At 63.8% G+C, this 21115-nt stretch overlaps 1 protein-coding gene across 1 annotated transcript in view; it reads right to left on the bottom strand.

Moving 5' to 3' along the window:
• RBM19 (RNA binding motif protein 19) overlaps window positions 1–21115 on the bottom strand; it is a 109621-nt gene that overhangs the window by 20381 nt on the left and 68125 nt on the right. The window contains exons 22-23 of the mRNA XM_036276588.1: window positions 17230–17335; window positions 5245–5365 (exon numbers count right to left, since the gene is read on the bottom strand). Coding sequence (XP_036132481.1) covers window positions 5245–5365; window positions 17230–17335 — 227 coding nt within the window. The remainder of the gene's footprint in view (window positions 1–5244; window positions 5366–17229; window positions 17336–21115) is intronic.

Below are 21115 nucleotides of genomic sequence, written 5' to 3'. Positions count from 1 at the left end.
CCCTCCTTGCTCCTCCACCCTCCCACACACAAGCTCCAGAGCGCGCTTCCTGCTGGGCGGCTGTGATGTGGGCTGGGGAGGGAGGCGGGGCCGGCCGGGAGGGCGAGGACGATTCCATCGCTGTTCTAGCCCTTTTCCGACAGCACCTCTGTCTGGTGTCCAGCCCTCTGCCTAGGATCAGCCCTAAGATGCCTTTCACATGCCTGCTCTTGCTGCCCAACCCCACGGGCATCCGTAGGCATCAGCTCCCAAGGGGAAGCGTAGCCCTGCCGTCTCCAGGGGCAAGGAGAACACGAAGCATCCACAGGATTTGGGGGGGGGGGGTCGTGAGGGGTTTAAACCAAACCAGCGCTTTCGACTGGCAGTAAGGGGCCTGAGGTGTAGTGAGGACCCGACCAGGTGCCCGGCATGTTTATTTCCCACAACTGCGCTGAAAGGCAAGACGTTAGGACACCCCGTTCGCTGCTGCTGTGTACTAACAGCGCCCACTACGTCCACACACTTGAGACATGGACACAGGTGGGAGCTAAGGTCGGACGCAAGCACACCTGAGCACTGCCTGCGTGAGGCCGTCGTACTCGGTCACACACACGCGCGCGCACGCCTGTCACTGTCCAGGCTCATAGAAACCTTTGTGTCTCAGCCCTCTGCCCACAGAGCACCCTTCCTGGGCCGGGGCTGACCAGACGCAAGGACGCGGGCCCATCCTCAGGCCCAGACAGGAGGCAGGACGAGTGCATCTGTGGCAGGTCACTGCCCCGGCAGCTTCTCTGGCAACGTGTCCTTCAGGGCCCGCACGCCCCTAACGAGGACAGTACCCTGGGCCCGTGCAGATGACAAGATGAGGCCGAGCGACGTGCCCCGGTCCCAGAGCAGGTAGGGGACACACGCGGGGGCAGGTGTAAGGGACGGGCACCCCCACTGGTGTGAAAACGGGCCGGCAGGATGGCTCAAAGCCCAGGTCTGGCTTCCACTCGGCTGCTAGCAGCTGGGAACCCTCGGCAAGTGATCTGCCCTCCCGTGCCTCAGTTTCCTCTCTGAAACAGAAGATAATGCAGCACTTATCTCCTAGGGTTCTGCAGGGTTAGCTGTGAAAGGCTGTAAACAGTACCTGGCACAGAACAAGGCTGAACAGGCGAAGGTTGTAGCAGTAGTGATGACAGTCATAACACAATGGCAATAACAACAGCGTGTTATCTAGCCTGACTGCACCTTGAGCTGTCCGTCCACCGTTACCCAGGCTCACCAGGGACCCGAGGGAGCAGAGGCGCCGGTCACGGGGCAGGGCCCCAGGCGCGGGGTGAACTTGGGGTAACTGCGCTGACTGCACCGGCCACGGCCAGCGCTCCCCTCTCCCGCCGGCCCCTCCCACTGTCCCAGAGGGCAGCCCGGAGGCCGCAGTGTCGACAGCGAGCTGCCAGCTGGGCCCTGCCGGATGGCTAAGCCGGCTGCCTGCACCCCAAGGCCCGCATTCCACAGGGGCCCTTTGTTGTGGCCTCGCGCTCTGGCTCCACCTGAGACCTGAGTGCCTTCCTGGCAGAGCGCCGGGCCGGGCGGGAACTGGGCCTGGCTCCCACCTGCCCGGAGTCTGCCAGCACCCTGGAGGCTCTGGACAATGTGGGTTTCAACACAAACGAGCTGGGTACTTTTCGCCACAGGGAAGGGGCAGAGCGGGGAAAGGGGCCTAGCCAGGAGGGCAGGCGGCCAGCAGCCTATTCTGAACATTCGCGGCTGCTGCGGGCCCCTCTTGTTGCCCCGAGAGATCGCACAAAGGGCGGGGTGGGCGAGAGGGCTGCCGTTCCCAGGGCACCTGCACCCCACCCCTGCCCCTGCGTCCTCGGGACGGCCGAATGAAAACGTCACCTGGGTACGGGCGCCATCGCCTGCCTGCACCACCGACCCTGGCCCAGTCCCTGCCTCTCTGCACCTCAGTCCCTTCACCTGTCAAATGGGAGGATTAAGGGCACCCACCTCCTACGTGTTGTGGGGGCAAAAACAAAAAGGCAGCTCCCGACCTTCCGTCACTGCCCTGGCCATCTGCGCAGGGGTCCAGAAGCCGGCACTGCTGTCGCCCTCGTTCGCAAAGTGCAAAACGGAGCACAGACGGCACAGGACTCATCCCGGACACTCAGCCAGGACGCCACACAGGCCGTGTCCCGTCGATTTCAACGTCAGCGCCCTTTCTCCCAAAGCTAACCTTTTGGGGACCAGGATCTCATAGAAAATCCGCTTGCCACAGAGCTAATCTCGCACGCACACACATGTGCATGATGCACACACATGTGCGCACACACGCACACACATGCACACGCACGCACAGCGTTTCGGTTCAGAGCCCTCTGAAGGCAGCCTGGCTGGGACGCTAGACCAGGAAGGCGCGGTGCCGTGTTTGGGCCGGCATCCTTGCCTCGGGCTCTGCTGGGCTCTGGGAGAGCTTGTTGTCAAGGGGCTGCGCGCTATTTCTTGGGAAGAGAACGGCACAGACGCGATGCTGATCACCTTCAGACGCTTCGGCCGCAGCCAGGGGAGGCCAGCTGGAGCCCGACGCTCCGCCGTGTTTGCTGGTGACCCCTCCAGACAGTGGCACCACGAGGACACCCTGCTCGCTATCCCCACCGGCACTGCTGTCCTGCCCCCCAGAAAACCTGCCCCCCAGCCACATGCCGTCCGCGGCCCTGCTCTGTCCCCTAGACGGTGTCACCAGGAAACGGGCCCCTGGCTTAGGGACAGGCCAGGCCAACAGGAGACCTGGCAGGAGGCCAGAGGGAGCAGGACTTGCTCCGGCTCCGTCCCTCCCCACCAGGGACAGCCTGGGGACAGCTCCTCACTCCCGCTCCCCCGGGCCCTGCCCCACCCCTGCAGCCCAGGCTCTCCAGCTGGGCCCACATGGCCCGCGTGCTGGGGAGGGCCGCAGAGCGCCCCCCTTGGGCTGGTGGCCCCTTCTGGCACCTGCAGGGCCATCCTCCTCCAGAGGGACTCGGGTCCAAGCATGTGGCGTGGCTCTGACACTCAGCACCGGCCTCGGGCTGGACCCCACTTCCGAACCTGTTCCCTCACCTGTCCCTGGGGGACAATGTGACACGCACGCCACAGGCTTCCTGGTATACCTGATCACGTCTTCCCTCCGTTTCTGGAAGGACCCAGGGTCTGGCGCGTCAGCATGAAGGAAGCCACGCAGGAGACCCGCCCCAGCCCAGGCGGAGCGAAGGCCCGAGACTGAAAGCGCGTTGGCTGGTTCGAGGCAGCGTGTGCGGGCGGAGGGGAGGCTCTAGTGTGGTCGGGGGTTCATATCTCTGCTCTGCCACTTGCCACCTGCATGACCTTGGGCACATGGCTGAACCTCAGTTTCTCTGTCTATAAAATGGAGGCAGCAGTGCCCACCGCTGTCTATGAGACAGAGCCTGTGCCATGCGGGGGTGGCCCCTGGCACAGAGCAAGTCCCTCATAAATGATAGTTGTCACCGGTCACTCTGATGCTTGGCTGGTCTCAGTCCTCTAGTCCATGAAATGGGGCTAATCGTACCCATCCACAGGGCTGGTGGGGAACCACTGGGCAGGTGCACACTGACAGACAACTGCCGTTACTGTTATTCCTCATCCGGCCCGCCAGGGGCTCGGCCAGCAGCTGGTCCGTGGCTGGGGAGAAAGCCAGCCCCACAGACACGCTTCCGAGCGGGTGAGACAACGCTGTCTGCGGAGCTCAGGCTACTGAAGGGGCTGCTCCCGCCGCGGCAGGAGTGCTGAGCCTGCACGCCCGCGGCGGGCGGGCGGCGGGGACCCGAGAGTCCCTTACACAAACATTTGCCGACGGGGCATTTGGGTCTGTCAATGGCTGTCGATAAGGACAGGTTCCGCTCTGCACGGCAGGATCTGGGGACTTGCTGAGCTGTGAGCCGGGGACTCTGTGCCCAGTCCTGATCCTCCGCTCCGGCCAGAGAGGAGCGAGGGCAGCTCTGGAGGCGGGGCGAGGGAGTGCAGGGGCAGAGTGGGAGAGCAGAGGACCCAGCAGATGCCTGGGGAGGGGAAGGCTTCCTGAAGAAAGTGTCATTTGAGCTGGGCTGTAAGGGCCGAACAGGCACTTGCCAGGTTAACAAAGTACACAAGCCAGAGGGCAAGGCCTGCTCCGGGAGGGGCGCAGGCTGAGCAGAGGGGTTTCCGAGGGTGTGGCAGGCTGAGCTCAGTCCGAGGGCCGCCTCCTGTCCCGGGGGGATGCAGTCTTGCATCGCGGACACTGCTCAGGTCTGCTCGCTGCCCAACCAGACCAGCGAGGCCCCTTGGGAACTCTCGGCTCCCAGGAGCGGCCACAGGCCCCGCAGGTGCTGCCTGACCTGGGCCAGGTGTCACTGGCTGGGACAGAAAATGATCATGTCCTGGTTCCGGGCTCCATCTCTACTGCTGAGTGGGGGAAGGCGGGCTTTGCAGCCATCACCCCCAGACTGTGCCCAGGTGACGCAGGTGGCCCCCAGCTGCCACTGGATACGGGGACAGGTGAGGGCGCAGTGCAGCTGCTGGCTGTCCTGGGACTCACGGGGGGACAAAGGCGGCATGCCACTCGCGATGTCGGGGCTCCGTGGGGGGCACTGCAGGTGGAACACCTGGCCCCTTCACGAGCCAGCCTCTCCACCCGTCCCCTTCCCCAGGGTGTCATGCACACACCAACCCTGGGTCCCTCTGCTCCGGCAGCCCTTTTGTGGGTACACAGGTCCCCTCTGTGGGGAGGCCTCCCCGGACCCCTCACTCAGACAGTGTGCCTGCCTCCTCCACCTGGCCCACAGGCCCACAAGGGCACTGCTGCACCCCAGCCCAAAGGCGGAGTAGCTGCTCCCACGTTCTCGGGGACGGACTGAGTAACTGGTGAGGCCATGTGACACCAAGTGTGTGTGTGTGGGGGGGGTGAGGTGCTGTCACCGTCAGGGCCCTGGTGGGAAGTGGATGGTCCTCAAACGAGTAGCCGAGGGGGAGCGGGGTGTAGGGAAATGGGTGCGAGTGGCCCCCCGGGCCGACCAAGGGAACCTGGACCAAGTGTTGGGTGGTGAGGCCACAGGATGGGAGCCCTCTGGTCGTGTCTGCCAGCCTGCCCCAGCCTGGCGGGGGGATGGGGAGGCCCCCTGGCCCACTCTCCTGCCCCCTACTACCTGCCAAGTCTCCCAGCGACCCGCCCAGAAGCCAAGAGGTCACAGATGCTGTCCACACAGGCTGCCTCCCTGGCCCTGCGGCCGTGGGTCCCGGAAGCCCCCTGCTTACCGTGGAAGTGCTCAGCGGTCTTCCGCCGCAGGGCCTGCAGGGTCACCTCGGCGTCAGCCCACTCCAGGACCAGCCTCCGGCCGTACAAGTGGGTGCTGTGGCACAGGGCGCTGAAGGCTCTCTGGGGGCAGGGACGAGAAATACAACGCAGCGCGTTAGCGACCCCCTGACCTCCAGCACTCCCTCCTGCCTCCTGCCGGCTGGCACCGCAGGCTAAAGGCCAGCTTCGGCCCAGGACACCTGCTCCAGGCGAGGCGGGCGAGCACTGGGCACACATTCCATCGGCGGATGGCGTGCAGGGACAGCGTTGCATGTGCCCGCGTGGTCCACACACCCACACCTGGGCGGTGGCTGGGCCTGGGCCTGGTGGCCTCTTTCCCACGACACACCCTGGCTGGGGTGGGCGACCCCCGTCGCCAGCTCCTCTCCACCCTCTGCCAAGGGCCGCCCCTGTGAGAAAGCTGAGCCCACCTGCACCTGATGACCACAGGCCGGCTGGCCCCCATCCCTCTGCTGCCCTAGGCCGAGCTCCCCTCGGCCTCCTCATCTGGCCCCGGCCTGCCGGCCACCTCCCACCCCAGTGGCCCGTGGGCCCCGTGTCTGCCCTCTCCCCGTCCTCGCCCGCCTGACCGCCACACTCTTGCCCACTTCCCGCTTTCCTGGTTTGTTTTGTGACAGCTGTACACAGATGCAGTCCACGGGCCGCTCTGTACACAGACGCAGTCCACGGGCCGCTCTGTATACAGATCCAGTCCACGGGCCGCTCTGTGCACAGATCCAGTCCACGGGCCGCTCTGTGCACAGATCCAGTCCACGGGCCGCTCTGTGCACAGATCCAGTCCACGGGCCGCTCTGTGCACAGATCCAGTCCACGGGCCGCTCTGTGCACAGATCCAGTCCACGGGCCGCTCTGTACACAGACCCAGTCCACGGGCCGCTCTGTGCACAGACGCAGTCCACGGGCCGCTCTGTACACAGACGCAGTCCACGGGCCGCTCTGTGCACAGATCCAGTCCACGGGCCGCTCTGTGCACAGATCCAGTCCACGGGCCGCTCTGTGCACAGATCCAGTCCACGGGCCGCTCTGTGCACAGACGCAGTCCACGGGCCGCTCTGTGCACAGACGCAGTCCACGGGCCGCTCTGTGCACAGACGCAGCCCACGGGCCGCTCTGTACACAGATCCAGTCCACGGGCCGTTCGAGGCCCCAGCTGAGGTGAACCGCTCGCTGGTCTCGACTATAGTCCAAGTTGCACAACCAATTTTAGAACATTTCATCACCCCCACCCCCACAGAAAGTCCGGACTCAGCAGCAGTCACTTCCCATCCCCCCACCCCAGTGAGCGCTAACCTACTTTCTGTCCCTGTGACCTGCCTATTCTGGACATTTCATACGGATGGACTCACACGGAACCGTGAGTCCCTGGTAAACGTCACTCAGCTTCAGGCTACATGGCACTGGGCAGGCGCTCCTGAAACACGCCCGCGGTGCACGGAGGCCACTGCGCTTCGTGGCCAGGGGCCTGGAGTCCACAGCGGCCCTGCACTTGCTGGCTCCAAAACCATGGGCCTCCGTCCCCTCCTCCAACACGGACAGTGCCCAGCGAGCTGGCGCAGCGCGCAGACGCCGGCCGTGCAGCTCCTCTGCGGAGAGGGCCTGGCCCGGCGGGCGTCGCGCTGGAGGCCAAAGCGGCTCCCGGTGGCAGGCAGCAGCGTCTGCTGCAGAAGGAGAGCCCTTGGGTGTCCTTCTCGTTTCTTCGATGCTTCGAGCAGGCAGCGTATCACCAGGAGGGTTCTCGGCCGAAACCAGCCCACCTCTGGCCCTCAACTGCAGTGTGACTGTTAGGGGCTGGATTGTGCCCCCAAAAGAAGATAAGTGGAAATCCTGACCCCTCAGGACGTGAGCTTGTCTGCAAACAGCGTCTTTGCAGATGCAGCCAGTTCCGTCCAGAGGAGGACATGCAGGAACAGGGTGGCCTGGAGACTGGCCTCCTGGAGGCCGCCAGGCGGGCAGAGCCTGCAGTGACGCACGCACACGTGAGCGCCGGCTGCCACCAGCACCGGGACAGCAGCGTGGGGCAGACGCTCCCTCCGAGTCTCCAGAAGAAATCAACCCTTCAGACACCTGGGTTTTGAACTCCTGGCCACTGGAATTGTGAGACCAGAATATGTTGTTTTAAGCCACCTCTCTGTCGTAGTTTGTTACCACGGCCTAGAAAACACTGTGACCTGGGTGAGCCACTGCCCCACTCAGAGCCTCGGTTTCCTCATCTGTAAAATGGGGCCAACGGTGGGGCTTCTGCGCAAGCCCGGCGGCGGCACAGGCGTCTTCGCAACGCAGACCCGGCCAGACCGCAGGCGGGCTTTGTTCTCCGCTGCGCCTTCCTGCACAGGGCCAGGTGCTGGAAACTTTTCCAATCCTTTTTTTTTTTTAAACTTTAATTTAAAAAACTCGTTCTGACTGCAGCAGAGCCTGTGTGCTTCTCCACGTGGATATAAAAATGCATCTGGACTCCGAGCCGAATGGCCCATTCAGAGCTTCACAATGCGTGCGTCCTCAGCTGGCGAGGCAGAGCAGCCTGGTCGGGGGCTGGGCTTCAAGACGGGGGATTGCTCGGGAGTCTGGTGCGGCGGGGATTCACGCCATCCTGGTGCAGGGTCCCCGAGGAGCTGCGGTCCCAGGGACCCAGTCGGGTGGGGCGGCCAAGAAGCTGCATCCGGTGGACGCTGAGCCCGAACTTGGAATGAAACAACGGAACCTGGGGGGGCCCACAGTGAATGCCCCCCACGCAGCTGCCCCGACGCCAGCCGCTGGACTTCTGATTCTCCTACCCTGGAAGCTCAGGCCCCACTCCCGTGTCACACAGAACCTGGAGAGGCCCTTGTTCGCGGCTGGAGTTGCTGAAAATTCCTCTTGGCCTCCCTCTGACATGACCCCCGAAAGGTCTCATCTCTTTGTTAGGCTTTTCACCCTAAGGGGCGAGCTGGCACAGCAGGTGAGACGAGGGGCTCTGGGCCTGAGCCACTCTGGTTCCAACCCCTGCTCCGCCACTTACAAAGCTGTGTGACCTCGGGAAAGCTGGGTCACCTCTCTGACCTGTTTCCTCGAGCGTAGAAGATAGGAGGCAGAGACTGGGCGGGGGGACTCAACGAACGAACCCTGCAACGCCGCCGGGCACAGCCTACGTCCCACTGACTGCCGGCTGTCATGATGCCCCACCCCGTCAGCACCCCGCAGCGTGGGGACACCGACAGGCAGGACACAAAAGCCCGCCTGCGCTTGTAGTCTGGGCACAACATGTGGTCCCTTAGAAACAGCAGGGTCACCTTTCCTGAGGTAGCCCCTCCGCTGATGGGAAACCAGGTTGGGTCCCGAGTGCCTCAGTGGTGGGAATGAGGTGGCCTCCAATGGTCACAGCAGTGAGACAGCGACTGGGGGCTAGGACTGGCCGTGGGCAAGCTAGTCCCTGCATCTCGCGAGAGCCCAGTGAGAGGTCGTTATGTTTGCGGCAGCTGAGAATTGGGGGTGGGGGTGGGCGTGAGACTCAGCGCTGGGCCTCAAGGGGCTTCGGGCAGGTGCAGGGAGCACACGGACGGTCCCGGGCACAGCGGAGAAAATGTGGCCCTGGCCTCTGGCCCGAGGTCCATGGGCATCGTCCTCCTCGGTCTCCGGGCCCACACCCGCTTCCACTGAGGGCTGAACCTTGGCTCCCGCACAGCTCAGCTCTGCCGAGTCAGCCTGGGGCCTTGTTCCTCTCAGGTGCTCGGGGGCAGCACAGGGCTGGGTGTCCCCAAAGAGGACGTGGGGAGTCAGATGCCCCTGACCCTTTACGTCTCTCCAAATCCTGCTTTCGCGGCCTGGTTGCCTCCCTTGCAGTCCAAACGCCTTTTCTCATCATGGATCACGGGTTTCCCGAGTTCCCCAGATCCCCAAGCACGTGACCTCGCCACCCACGAGGACGGACAGGACTCCCCCATTCAGCAAAGGGGGACGGATGCATGGGCCACGGTCCACACACAGGTCAGCTTCCTTCCTACGTTCTCTTTCAGCCCACGCGTGTCTCGGGGCCTTCAGAGTCCTGCCTGTGCCTTGGAAGGGCTCCCCTCACCACAGGGGCTTGCCGGCAGCCTGGCACAGGCCGGGAGCCTCGCTGTGCCCTGTGCCCCGTCTGCAATGCCGGCTTGCATGCCCGTCTCCTCATCTCGGCCACGAACCTCGGAGGCAGGCCTCCATCTCTGCTACCAGAGTGCGCTCGGTAAGTATTTCTAGAGCAAACTGGTGTCTCCTGCAGCGCGGGTCTCCTGCGTGGGCGGGGCGGTCGGTGGGTCCTGGCTGTGGCTGGAGGGCCACTGAGGCTCCTGCACACCCTGCGGCTTCGACCTGGAAGACGGCGGGGTGAGGAGCACGCCCATCCTCCATGTCCACGCGGGTGCGGTGCTGCCTTCTGCTCAGGACGAGCCCTGGTCTGATATACGGAGGAGAGGCCAACACCCGTGACCTCGGGACTCACAGGAGGGAACAGCCACTGATGCCACCAGGACGACCAACTGCCGAACCCTCAGCCAGCGACCGCAGAGCCTGGGGTGCAGAACGGTGCCCTCTGGGTATGCTCATGGCAGTGGGGAGCCACCCGGTCCTTGGGGCCACTTCCTGTTGTCATTGGACGGCCCAGGGCTGGCTATTCCTGCTCCTCCTCCCATCCCGTTCCCTGTGCTCTTAGAGCTGAACCCCCGGACTGTAAGCCCGGGGCGCCCTGGCCCTCTGGCTTCTGTGGTGGGTGAGCAGCCTGGAGGCACAAGGGCACCGACAGGCAGGAGGGGGCAGTGTTTCCTCCCCTCCCCCTTCCAGGACCAGGGCTCCTGCCCTCCTGGAAGCCTGTCTCCCCTCAAGCGTCCCTTCGGGGGGTGGCGACCGCTCCCAGTGTCACTGGTCCCAGGGGCTCCCCAATCCCTGGTGAATCCAGGCCCTGCTGACCCCCCCACCGCCCTGCATAAATCCCTCATAATCTGTACCATCTGGGGGTGGGTTCTGTTTCCTGACCCAGATGGCTGCCTGAAGTCTGCCTCACCCGGGGCAGATGGACGCCCCGCTCCGGACAGCAGGTTCCGGGCCCCGGCCCCGCTCAGAGGACGAGAGGCCGGCAGGCCTGCGCTGCGCTCCCAGCTGGTGCCCAGAGCTGCCCACGTCCGGCCCTCCGGCTCAGCTGTCCGGAGTCACACCTCTCTGATCTCCTCTGCCCTGAGCCACCAACGTGGTTGCCGTGGGCCCCAGCCTCAGCGGCCTCCCATACTCCCGGGAGGGCCGTCAGCGGAGGCGGAGGGGAACGCGCCGCCTCCACTTCCCGACGCCCGGCAGCCGTCTCCCCAGCACAGGGCGGGCGCTGGGCAGCTGCCAGCACCGCGGGCCTGGCCTCTCTGCGGCTCCCTGCAGACAGCCTCCTCCTCCCGGCAACAAAGCCGTTTGATGCCCTTGGCAGGACTCCCGTCCCAGGGCCACGACTCTGGGCAGAGCTGAGGACGGGTCTCCAGTCTTCCAAAGTCTGGGGCACAATGTGGCCCCTCCTGCTCTGTGTCTTGCAGAGAGAGGGCCGCCTCTGCCAGCAGACGTCAAAGCCACCTGAATACGGACACTGCCAACGTGTCCCAAGCCATCTGTGCCCCATCGTCGGGAGTAAGTGTGACCTAAGCCAGCCAAGAATGACCATGTGTGCCCAGGGGCACAGGGAACAGGAGCACCGGATGGGCTGGAACTGTTGCGGGCGGCTTCTCTGCCAACGTGGGGGAAAAACAGGGCCTGCGACTCCTGGGGGAGGCCTGCTGCCGTGGGCGTGGCGTCTCCCACGGGCGATCTGGGCGCTGAGGGCAGCAGTTCCTCCCCGCCCCTGTCCCCACGCTCTCAGCAAACCCTGCAGCTGCTTCTGACCCACAGGGCAGGAGCTAGGAAGAAGCTGGTCCTGGAATAAGTGGGGTTCTTTGCACAATACGGGCACTGACCCTGGGCCCCCGTGTGGCACCCTGCTGCACGCCAAGTCCTGACACTGTGGAGCTGACGGCGATCTGCCACGAGGACACCCGGGGCCCCATTCCCGCGCTGTCGTGTCTAAAATCTTCCAAATAGCTCTCTTCAATCCATCCATCCATCCGTCCAGCCATCCATTCGGCTCAACCCAATTCAACTCAAAATCCTGGAAGACCTACCGTGAACCAAAGACCAAAACAGGGGACATGAAGGGGACACACCGCCTCTGACCTCTGGGAGAGACAAGAGGGACAGTCCCAGGTGGCCGAGGGTCAGAGGTGCCAGGACGAGGCAGCACAGTCGGGTAGCTGAGGGCTCCACAGTGGGGCGCAGAGTGGGCTTGCGGCCTTCCCGCAGCTCTGGTACTGACTGCCGGACGGATCCGAACGGACACCAACCCAGTCCTTCTCAGGGCTGGAGCCCCCCCTCCTGTCACTCTGACCGCACAGGGGCGGGCAGGCCTCGGTGCCCACGGTGGGCAGTCAGATAGGCCTGCGCTGCTGATCCCGGGGATGGAGGATGCTCCCCTCCTGTCTGAGGCGGCGGCTTGTCCTGATCCGAGTTCCCAGCCTCTGCCTTGCCTTGCATTTCAAGGCTCAGGATTCAAATACACTTTCTTTCTAGCCCTGGACTCTGATGGCAGGAACACAGAACATGGCGAGTGCACACACCCAGTATGCACACCCCATCAGAGAAGGGGGACAAAACCCCAGGCCCTGACCTACTTCTGGTTACGGCGAGACGACTACGGTCAGGGCCTTCACCACACACCCAACACGCGGACAGCGCTCCGCTGCCTCCGCCTCTCTGCGCTGCCTCCCACCTATCTCCACGGCCGCTGCGGGCGCCTCACTTCCCGTCCTGCGGGCCTGTGACCTGGGGTTGGGGGACATGATGTCCCTTGGCCACCGTCACGCAGCTGGGAAGAGGCAGCTATGACTCCGCCTACCCCGGACACGGCGGTGCAGGGAGGACCCGCCATGCAGACTCCCCACAGGCCGTGCTGCTAACCACTGCGCGGCCCCGCCTACCCCACACACGGGCTGCGCAGGGAGGACCCGCCCCCAGACTCCTCATCCCAGGGCCGCTGTCCCCTCGGACCGGCTGCAGCCCACAGGTCCCGTGGAGCCCGCACTGTGTTCCCCCCGGGCCCTCCCTCAAGCCAACGTGTGCGGCACGTGCACCGCTGCTGCCCTGACGGGACGCCCTTTACTGTGCACTGACCCCGGCCCAGCGCCGCTCAGGAAGCTCTGTCTGGCTCGCTCATGGCCACCTCTTTCCACCACACATCCTGTTTCGGGAGAATCTTCAAGGTGCAAACCATGGGCACAGGCAGGCCGAAGGGGAGCCCCTCGGAAGTGCCCAGCATCACCCCACCAGGGTGGGCGCGGCCCTGTGTCCACACCGGGCGCCCTGCCCCTCCCCCAGCAGTGTGCACGGGAGAAATGAGAGCGGCGACATTAACTTGTGCGACCCCACAATTAAAGCTGTGGTTGTTTACCACAGCGAGAGAGAACAGCTCCGCCTGCCAACGCCGACCGCCATCACGTCCCCCTACTGCCGGCTCCCCCCAAGTGTTTATTTAAGCCAACACATTGCTCTGCTAATTGGATAACATTCCATGTGAAAATAGACCTTTTAAAGCAACAGCAGCGGCGGCAAATAAAAACAGCTGCAACTGCAAAAGTACAAAGCGCAGCGCTGGGGAAGGGAGAATTAAAGTCACACGCGCGGGAGAAGCGTTCTGGTGTCTGGGCGGCAAGTCTGCTGCGTCCTTCCCTCCGAGCCCTTCGTCCCTCCTTCCTCCAGCCTGGTCTGGGCGAAGGAAGAGGAGGTGGTGGCTTCTAAGTGGAATCCCAGTGGCTATTGGCAGCTTCTCGGCCAATGGGCGTGGGCACACCCGGCAGGGAACCCGAGGCCACCGGCCCAGGGAGAAGGCTGCTGCAGGAATGAGGGACGCCCACTCCCCCTCCAGGACGAGCTGCTTATTCCTGGGCTTGTTCCCAAGAGATGTTTTTAGGGACAATTTCTTGGTCTTCTTCCAAATGGTCGCTGATTGGCGAGTCCTGTTCTTTGGGGAGCTGCTGGGGCTGGGCGAGAGGTGATGGGTGCATTGGAATGAGGAGGGGGGCATGAGTACGTGGGTTTTGCAATCAGACCGACAAGGGCGATTTCCCAGCTCTGCCGGAACTGGCTGTGGAGCCCTGGGCAAGTGACTGCATCCCCCTGAACCTCAGTTTTCCCATCTGTCACATGGCTTCCTACCTCCCATCCCCTAGACGCTCCGGAGGGTTAGAAATCACATGTGCACACCGGGAGTTGTTTCTATCGAAGCCAAGATGCTGCCCTTCCAGAAACACTATCAGTGCCCAGGGGCCACGTGGCCGGTGCCTTACACAGGACAGCCGGCCACGCACCTAAGTGCGGACCAGGGCAGCAGGAACACCGCTGCATCTGGGACGCGATCGGACCCTTCACTGTCTGTCTGCTTTCGTCAGCTGTCCGCCCCCCACTTCTCTCCACCACGCAGGGGAGGTTCTTTGAAGATGCTGGACCGCCACACCTGGAGGCTTAGATAACACCAGCACTTTCCGAGGGAATGACATTCACTGCGAGGGACACTGGGGCTGATAAAGCGTCCTAGGCTGGGAGAACGTGCCAGCTCAGAGCCTGTGCCCAGGGCTGACGGCCAGGTCCCCTCAGCTCAGCGTCCCCGCTATGGAGCTAGGACGGGGCCTCGCGGCGGTTCGCAGGGCTCAGCGGCACCGACAGAGCTTAGCAAATGCTCAAAGAGTCGGGGAGGGGCTTCTGCAAATCTCCCGCCTGACTCCCAGGCCGCTGCAGGCTGGGACGAGACAATGCGTGTGTGCGGGGCACATGTCACGTACGAAGCCGGCACAGGTGGTCTCGGGAGCCGCTGGCTATTGTAGTCAGTTGCCTGGTTACTCTGAGCTCGGCCACAACAGCTTTCTCAGAGCCTTGTGCTAGAATTCTCTTCCCAGGTTCGAGATGTGTGCTTGACCCGGAGGGGCCTGCCAGATAACGAGCTCCTGCCGGTGTGTGGGGCGAACACGGGGGTCGTGGAGAAAGGTCGGAAGACTCAGAATCCCCGGGGGCAGGGAGCGAGAAGCTGACACGAGCTTGGGGCCCACACGAGGCGGCGGTGCCGGGGGGCTGACTGGGCCAGATCCCCCCTCCTCTGCCAGCTGCGAGGTGGACTGACGAGTGCCGGGGACAGAGCACTGAGCTGGGAGCCGACGCCCTGGGTTCAAGCCCCAGCACCCCCAGACCCCACTGCTGTAGATTCCAGGTTCCACGCTCGGCTCTTCCTCCCTCCCCTCTCCTGCATGCCTGCCCATCCCTTTCCTCGCCTCTGCCCTTCGTCCTGCCCCCATCCGAGGGCTGCATGGGGCCCCCACAGGAGGCCCACAGCTCCAAGTTCAAGCGGGTGCCGAAGCCAAGGGTGACGGGTGGCTAACCTTCAGAGGGCACCTGGGTGGGAGATGGGGAGCCCTGGGGAGGGAGGCAGGGGGCCGGGTGCCATCAGCCCTGGAAGGGTTCTAAGGGAGGCCTTCTTCCCAGAAGAGAAAGGCTGCGCAGGGAGCTGGCCCCGCGGGCCCGAGGCCCAGGACCACGGAGGCGCCGCTGCCAACCCTGGGAGTCCCACGCACTCCTTCTGCGAAGGCATAAAAAAAAAGATTCCCGGGTTTTACTCAGTGTCTCCTTGCAGCACGGCTCACCCTCTTGTAGCTCACGCCCACCCTCGAGCTAACGAGACATTGCAGTGTTCACAGCTCCATTCACCGGCAGGCCGCGCGGCTCTGCGGGTCAGTGCAGTGCTGAGTGCTCCACTCGCAAGACAATCGGGTTCTTCAGACAGGCGGGGGGAGCAGCCGGCTTCTCCAGAAGCAAAAAGAGCAAAGGGAGCGGTGCAGGGGCGGGGCGCGGTGCGGGGCGCTGTGCAGGGCGGGGCGCTGCTGGTGGGTTCCGGCTGTGGGAGGCGGGCTTGGGTGGCGGGCACAAGGTCCTCGCACGTGGGGACATGGGGACAGGGAAGAGCGTCTGCTGGGCTGGGGGCCTGCTGGCCGGGAGAAGCTGTGGGCTGAGTCCTCACTCTCCTGGTGCCCTTTCTCCGGAGCCCAGAAGATGGCAGGAAGGTGGGGGTAGGAGCCGCCCCCGTGCATCAGCGGAAGCCTGGCCCCTGCAGGGAGCGCGGGCCGTTCAGGCAGCCACGCTGCCCTGTCCACCAGAGAAGGCCCTTCCGTGACCACTGCCTCCTGCACCTGGGGGTCCGTGACATTTCAAGACCGGGAGCCTCTGCCTGGTCCAACCCTCCGGAGGGTCTGTGAGCTACTCTGGAGAGAGGCCGTGTGGAAGGATGGCCCCTTCCCCTTCCCTTCATTGCAGATGGTCACCGCTGTTACCACCCTCCACCTCCCCGCGACTACAGGCCGAGCTCACAGGGGCCAGGCCCTGTTCCAGGATCTCACCTCCACCAAACCTCACAACGACTCGACGAGGAAAACCGTTACCATTTCACAGGGGGAAAGTGAGGCACATGGAAAATAAGTCGCTTGCCCAAGGTCACCAGCAGGAAGTGGCAGTACTGGGATTCGAACTCAGGCAGGCTGGCTTCAAAGTCTGTGCTCTGAAGGTGGCCTCACCCTGGCCCCTCCTTCTCCCCGGCCAGCCCGGCGGGGCCTGAGCTGCTGGAAGAGGAGGAAACAGCTCAGCTGTGCGCCAGGCCCAGCGCCAGGGCTTCATGTGCAACACCTGCCTTCGCCTGCGGGGCGGGGCGTCATCACTCCTGCTTGACAGACAAGGAAGCTGGGGCGCAGGCTAGGGAAGCAGACCTGCCCGCGGAACAGCCGGAGCTCTGGGCGGCTCCCCTGGCTCCCCCGAGCCGATGCCTGGGTGGGTGCACGCGGGGTGCTGCCCTGTCCCGACACCCCTTCCTCCGGGAGGCGAGGGAAAGGCTGCCAGCCGAGGAGAAAGAGGAGCAGACGTCTGGACAAACGTGGCCACGTGTCAACGAAACAGGCACTTGAGCTCAAGACGCCGAGACAAAGGTGGCTGGCGAGGCTCCTGAGCCCCGGCGCCCTCTCTGCCTGCGTGTGCTCAGGGCCCACGGCCGCAGCAGCGTCCCTGTGACGTCGCCCTCGGCTCTGCCCCCTGGGCCTCCGGCCACACCAATTCGCAATCCCAACAAACTCGCGCTTCTGGGAGGTGGAGGCTCCCAGCCAGCAGGAGCCCTGCACGTGGCCGAGAGCGGAGACGCCCGAGGGCACAGGCTCTGGGAGGGCCCCACATGAACAGGCCCCCCGTCTCTGGCCCTTCCCCTAGGGATTCTGACCTGGCCCTCTAAGGGCAGGGACCATGGACAGGGCCGGAACCCCAGTCACAGCCACAGCAGCAGCCCCGTGCCTCCTGCCCGGCCGGGCGAGGACGCAGCCCCGTGTGCCACACCAGGCCCAATTCCAGAGGCCGCCTTGCTTATGGAGCAAAGGGTGTCCCGTGTCCCCGGGACCCTGTGCACAGCAGCACCTACCTGGGCTGCAGCCGCCAGGAGGAAGGAGGGAGGGAAAGATGTGTCCCCACAGGTCCCACGCGGGTGCCTTGGAGTCAGCTTGCTAAGAGCCGGCTGGGACACCCTCTGTGCCCTGCACAGCGTCCCCTGCTGCCCGCCCAGTGCACCACCTTGGAGCCTTCCGCCTGCCCTGGGGGAGCCTAGGAAACCCACTCGCTTCCCCACTCCGCATCTCAGATCCCTGCACCTATGACATGGCGGGAGGGCGGGGGACAGAGAACAGCCCCTTCCTCCAAACACAAAACCCAGGCCTTTTCTTCCAAGGGTGTCATGCAAATTAGCAGAATTGGGGGGATAAAAGAGAAACACCGCAGAGCTTTGCTGCTTCTCCTACAAAAGGCCCAGAAAGGAGAGGCCGGCGGGCGGGGGCTGGGCTCACCTTCGCGTCCTGCTTGGTGAGGAAGTCCACGAAGCCGAACCCTCTGTGCGTGCCCGTCCCGGTCATCTTCTTTGGCAAGCGGACGGTCTTCAGCTCCCCGAAGGTGCTGGAGACAAAAGGAAAAACGTGGCAGTTTCAGAACTGAGGCCTGCGGAGGGGGAGGGGCAGGCGGATGCTCACAGGCTCCCGCACACCCCTCCAGGCAGCTGCGGCCCGGCCAGCACGCTGGGCACTGCGGACGGAGCCGGCTGGCGGAGAACGTGCAGTTTCTCTCTGACAGGCTGGCACACGCGTGCTCCCTGGCCTGCGCGGTTTCCAGCCTTCCCCACGCGTGGCCAGGCTGCGGGGCCGAGGGCTGCTCGTGTGTGCCGGCTGGGCCCCCCGCACAGGGTCAGCGGGGCCTCCCGACCTGAATGCACCCCACGGCGGAGCTCTGTGTGGAATAAGCCCCGGACCCGGGATGTGTCTTCAGTGCAAGACGCAAGAATCACACGGCAGCTCCCTCTACACCCCACTTCCCCTCTCTCCGCACTTCCCTTCCGGTGTCTGCTAAGCCTAAGTCAGGTGCAGCTCTGGAGAAGGAATGGCTTGGCTCCCCGACAGGGGCCAAAAAGGCAAACGGCCAGAACCACCTGGGGCCCCTCCTCCTCCTGCAAACACCCAGAGAAATTCCCAGCCGAAAGGACCAGGCCTCTCTTCTCCCGCCTCCAATGCCCCGGCCCATCCTAACGTCCATTTATCAGATCCATACGTGCAAACTGCTGCCGATAAATATTTAATGTGCCCGGCATCTGAGGAGAGGAATTACTTTATCTGAAAATCTACATGCCTTTGCCGGCGCACACAGACACGCGAGGGTCCTGGGGCGCACACAGACACGCGAGGGTCCTGGGGCTCCAGGGCCAGAGACCGATCGGGTAGAAAGAAACACGGTCGGGGCCGTCTCCTCTCGTGCAACGACATAAGCTAAATCCGAGGCGTTAACCCACAGCCCCGCCAGCATGACCAGGCATCTGCCAGCCCAATTTCTGAAGTCAGGACAGTGTGCAGATGCGGCATTATGAGTCCACAAGATGAGTCTGCACGTCTGCGCCGAGCTCTGCCCGCAGCTCCACGCCCCTCCCGGCGCCTCTCCGAGCTGGAGAGGGAACCGGGCTGCTGGCGCCAGGGCCAGCCTCCCAGGGGCGGGCGGGGCCGGAGAGGACACTGGGAGCCCTGTCAGTCTTCCTGGCCCAGGCAGAGGGGGTCGGGGCCCAGGAGCTGGGCAGGTGGGGACAGGCAGGAAGGCGCTCTGACAGCTGAGGAGTGGAGCCCTCAAACCCTGCTTCACTCTGCCCCCTAAAGGCAGCCGGCCCGGCAGACACGCAGCCTCGCCCCCCACGGGAGCCCTGTGCCTCTGGAGGGCCGGCCGGGCGGGAGATGGCTGGGACTCCTTGTGGGTGCCTTCAGGGAAATGGTCCTTCAGCTCCAAGCTCTTCGGAGGGGCACGGGGACCCCAGGGACGGTGCGTCTGGTGGCCTTGAAGGCTGGAGTGTGTGAGCATTCAGGCCTGAGGAGGCTGGCGGGCACAGGAGGGGGGGAGACGCCCTATGTGCCCAGGGCGCACTAGGCACTGTACAGACACGGTCACTGACAACCTGTGAGCGCTCTGGTCTCTCAGCCCGCTTCCCACGCTGCCCGGGCTCTGGGCTGTTTCGGGCCTTGGCTTCACCAGCACGCGCCCTGAGCAGTCGGTGCTGATCTGCCGTGGGCTGGGCTGGCTGCATGCCCACCAGCAGTCGGGGCACTGTGCCGTGAACGCCTGTGACGCCCTCTGCCTCCCCCTGGGGTGGAATTCAGCTCTGCCACAGTGAAAACCACACCTGTGTTGTTTATCACGGGCCTGCAGCACGGAGACCGGTGTGGGTCAGCAGGGACCCCGGACGGTTCTGAAATGAACCAACAAGCAAGCAGCAGCCCTGAAGGCAGACGTGACCACTGCACATTCCGCCCACACCGAGTGCTGTGAGGGTCATCTGCACCAGCCATCACGACCGGCAAGCCCGTTGCTCCTCAGTGTCACCCCCACTTCACAGGTAAGGAGGCCGAGGCTCAGGAGGCAGAGTCCTTCTCGCACGTGGCAGGGCCAGAGTGTCTGAGGCCGAGCTCTTTCTGCGGTCACCAAGTTCCCCTCGGTTATCTGGAGGGGACTGGCCACTTTCAGGAACGGGGTGGCCAGGAATGCCGAGGGGTCTCCGAGGCCCCAGGACAAGGCAGGCTGAGTGCCGGTTCCTTCCACCTGTGCCGTGTGCAAACTCTCGCCTCTGCCCCCGGCACAGTCCTGTCCCCTGACGGTCTCCACGGCCTCTGCCCAGACTTCCCCTAGCCTTGCTAACTTCGGTGAGCCTGCCCGTGTGTGCGCGAGTGAAAGAGAGAGGGGGAGGAGGAGGGGAGCAGAGCGAGGAGAGAGACTGAGGTTGACCCTCCCTCTCTGCAGCGCACGGCAGGCTGTGATGCTCTGTGCATGGCAAGCAGCTACGGGTCCGGAGAAAGGCGAGGAAAATAATTAAAAGGTGGAGAAAGAAGCTGATGAGAAGAGGCTGAAGGAACCCTGCTTACGTGGCCTGGGGACGTGGCATTTGAGAGCGTGGAGGCGGGGGTGGGGCAGCTCCGGGACAGAGGGGTACCCTGGACACACGGGGGACTGTGGGCAGGGATCAAAGAACCAGTTCCTGTCCCAGGCAGCTAGAGGGCTGAGGTCACGGCCGCCGAGGTCTCCAGGCAGAAAACTGAGGGCAAATGAGATGCTGTGCCCCTAGACCCTAGCACCCCCAGACCCCCGTTCTTCAGGGGCTCAGAGCAGCTGGGAGACCGGAAGGAACTTCCCTGCAATGAAGGCTGAGGGTGAGGACGCGTCGCTGCTGCCGTCCCCCCTGTCCCCCAGGGACCCGTGGGCGGTGCCTGTGATGGGCTTTTGAATACACCGTTTCTGGGTGCAGCGACTGGGGCCCTGGGGATACCGCCTGTTTTCACAGAGGAGAAAACCGAGGGCCAGAGGGGCGAGGTGACCTGTCCGGGTCCAGGGGCCCGGGGCTCAGGCCCGACGAGGTTTCCCTCCTGGCTCAAGAACGGCTCCTGTAAGTCCGTGTAGGATAACACAGGGCTAACTCTAGATCTCAGAGAGAGAGCGAGAGAATTAAAGTGGGGGCAAATGGGTTGGGGGAGAAAAAATGTCGATGAAGTACCTTTAGCTCCTTGGAGATAAGGGGCATATAAACACCAGCCATTACTACGGTTCTTATCTGACAGCAGCGCCTACGGAGCCATTTCTGAGTGGTCTGCAAGGAAGGTGTGTGGGGACCTCTGTCTGCTGGGAGCAGAGGCCACTGCCTGGGTGAGGCCGGGCGGCCCGCGGGGCCCAGAGAGGGAGGGGACCCGCAGGGCACCCAGGAGCTCCCCCAGCCCAGACTCTGCTGCTTGGGGACGGAGACACATACACTCCCCACTGTGTAGATAATAGAAACCACAAAGTAGCAATTACTGTATCAGAAGCTGTGAATGAAAGGGACATACCGGGCTTTTAAACATGGCCCTCCTCCCCTCCCCCACCACGCTCACACTTCAGTAACTAACTCACACCTCACTTTTCCAATTATTTCATTCACCTCGGGTTCACCAATTACTCCCCCACGCCGCGGCCCGCCCCCTCCGCCACGCTGAGCACGCATGGCTGGTGGCAGATTTGTGGGTTTTCGACAACTGGAGTTTCTCATTTCTTCCGAGGGCTGTGGGTGGGAGGAGGCGAGGGTGAGGAGGTGGTGGGGGCGCCGAGGTGTTGCCCAGCCTCATAAACAGGTCTGGGCATGCAAATTGTGTTTGCACACAGCCTGAGTGCAGGCACATCCGA

This window comes from Molossus molossus, unplaced genomic scaffold (genome assembly GCF_014108415.1).
Source record: "Molossus molossus isolate mMolMol1 unplaced genomic scaffold, mMolMol1.p scaffold_m16_p_22, whole genome shotgun sequence".
In the NCBI taxonomy this organism is placed as follows: Eukaryota; Metazoa; Chordata; class Mammalia; order Chiroptera; family Molossidae; genus Molossus; species Molossus molossus.
Note: the sequence above shows the minus strand (reverse complement) of the source record. Positions and strands in the feature narration are given on the sequence as shown.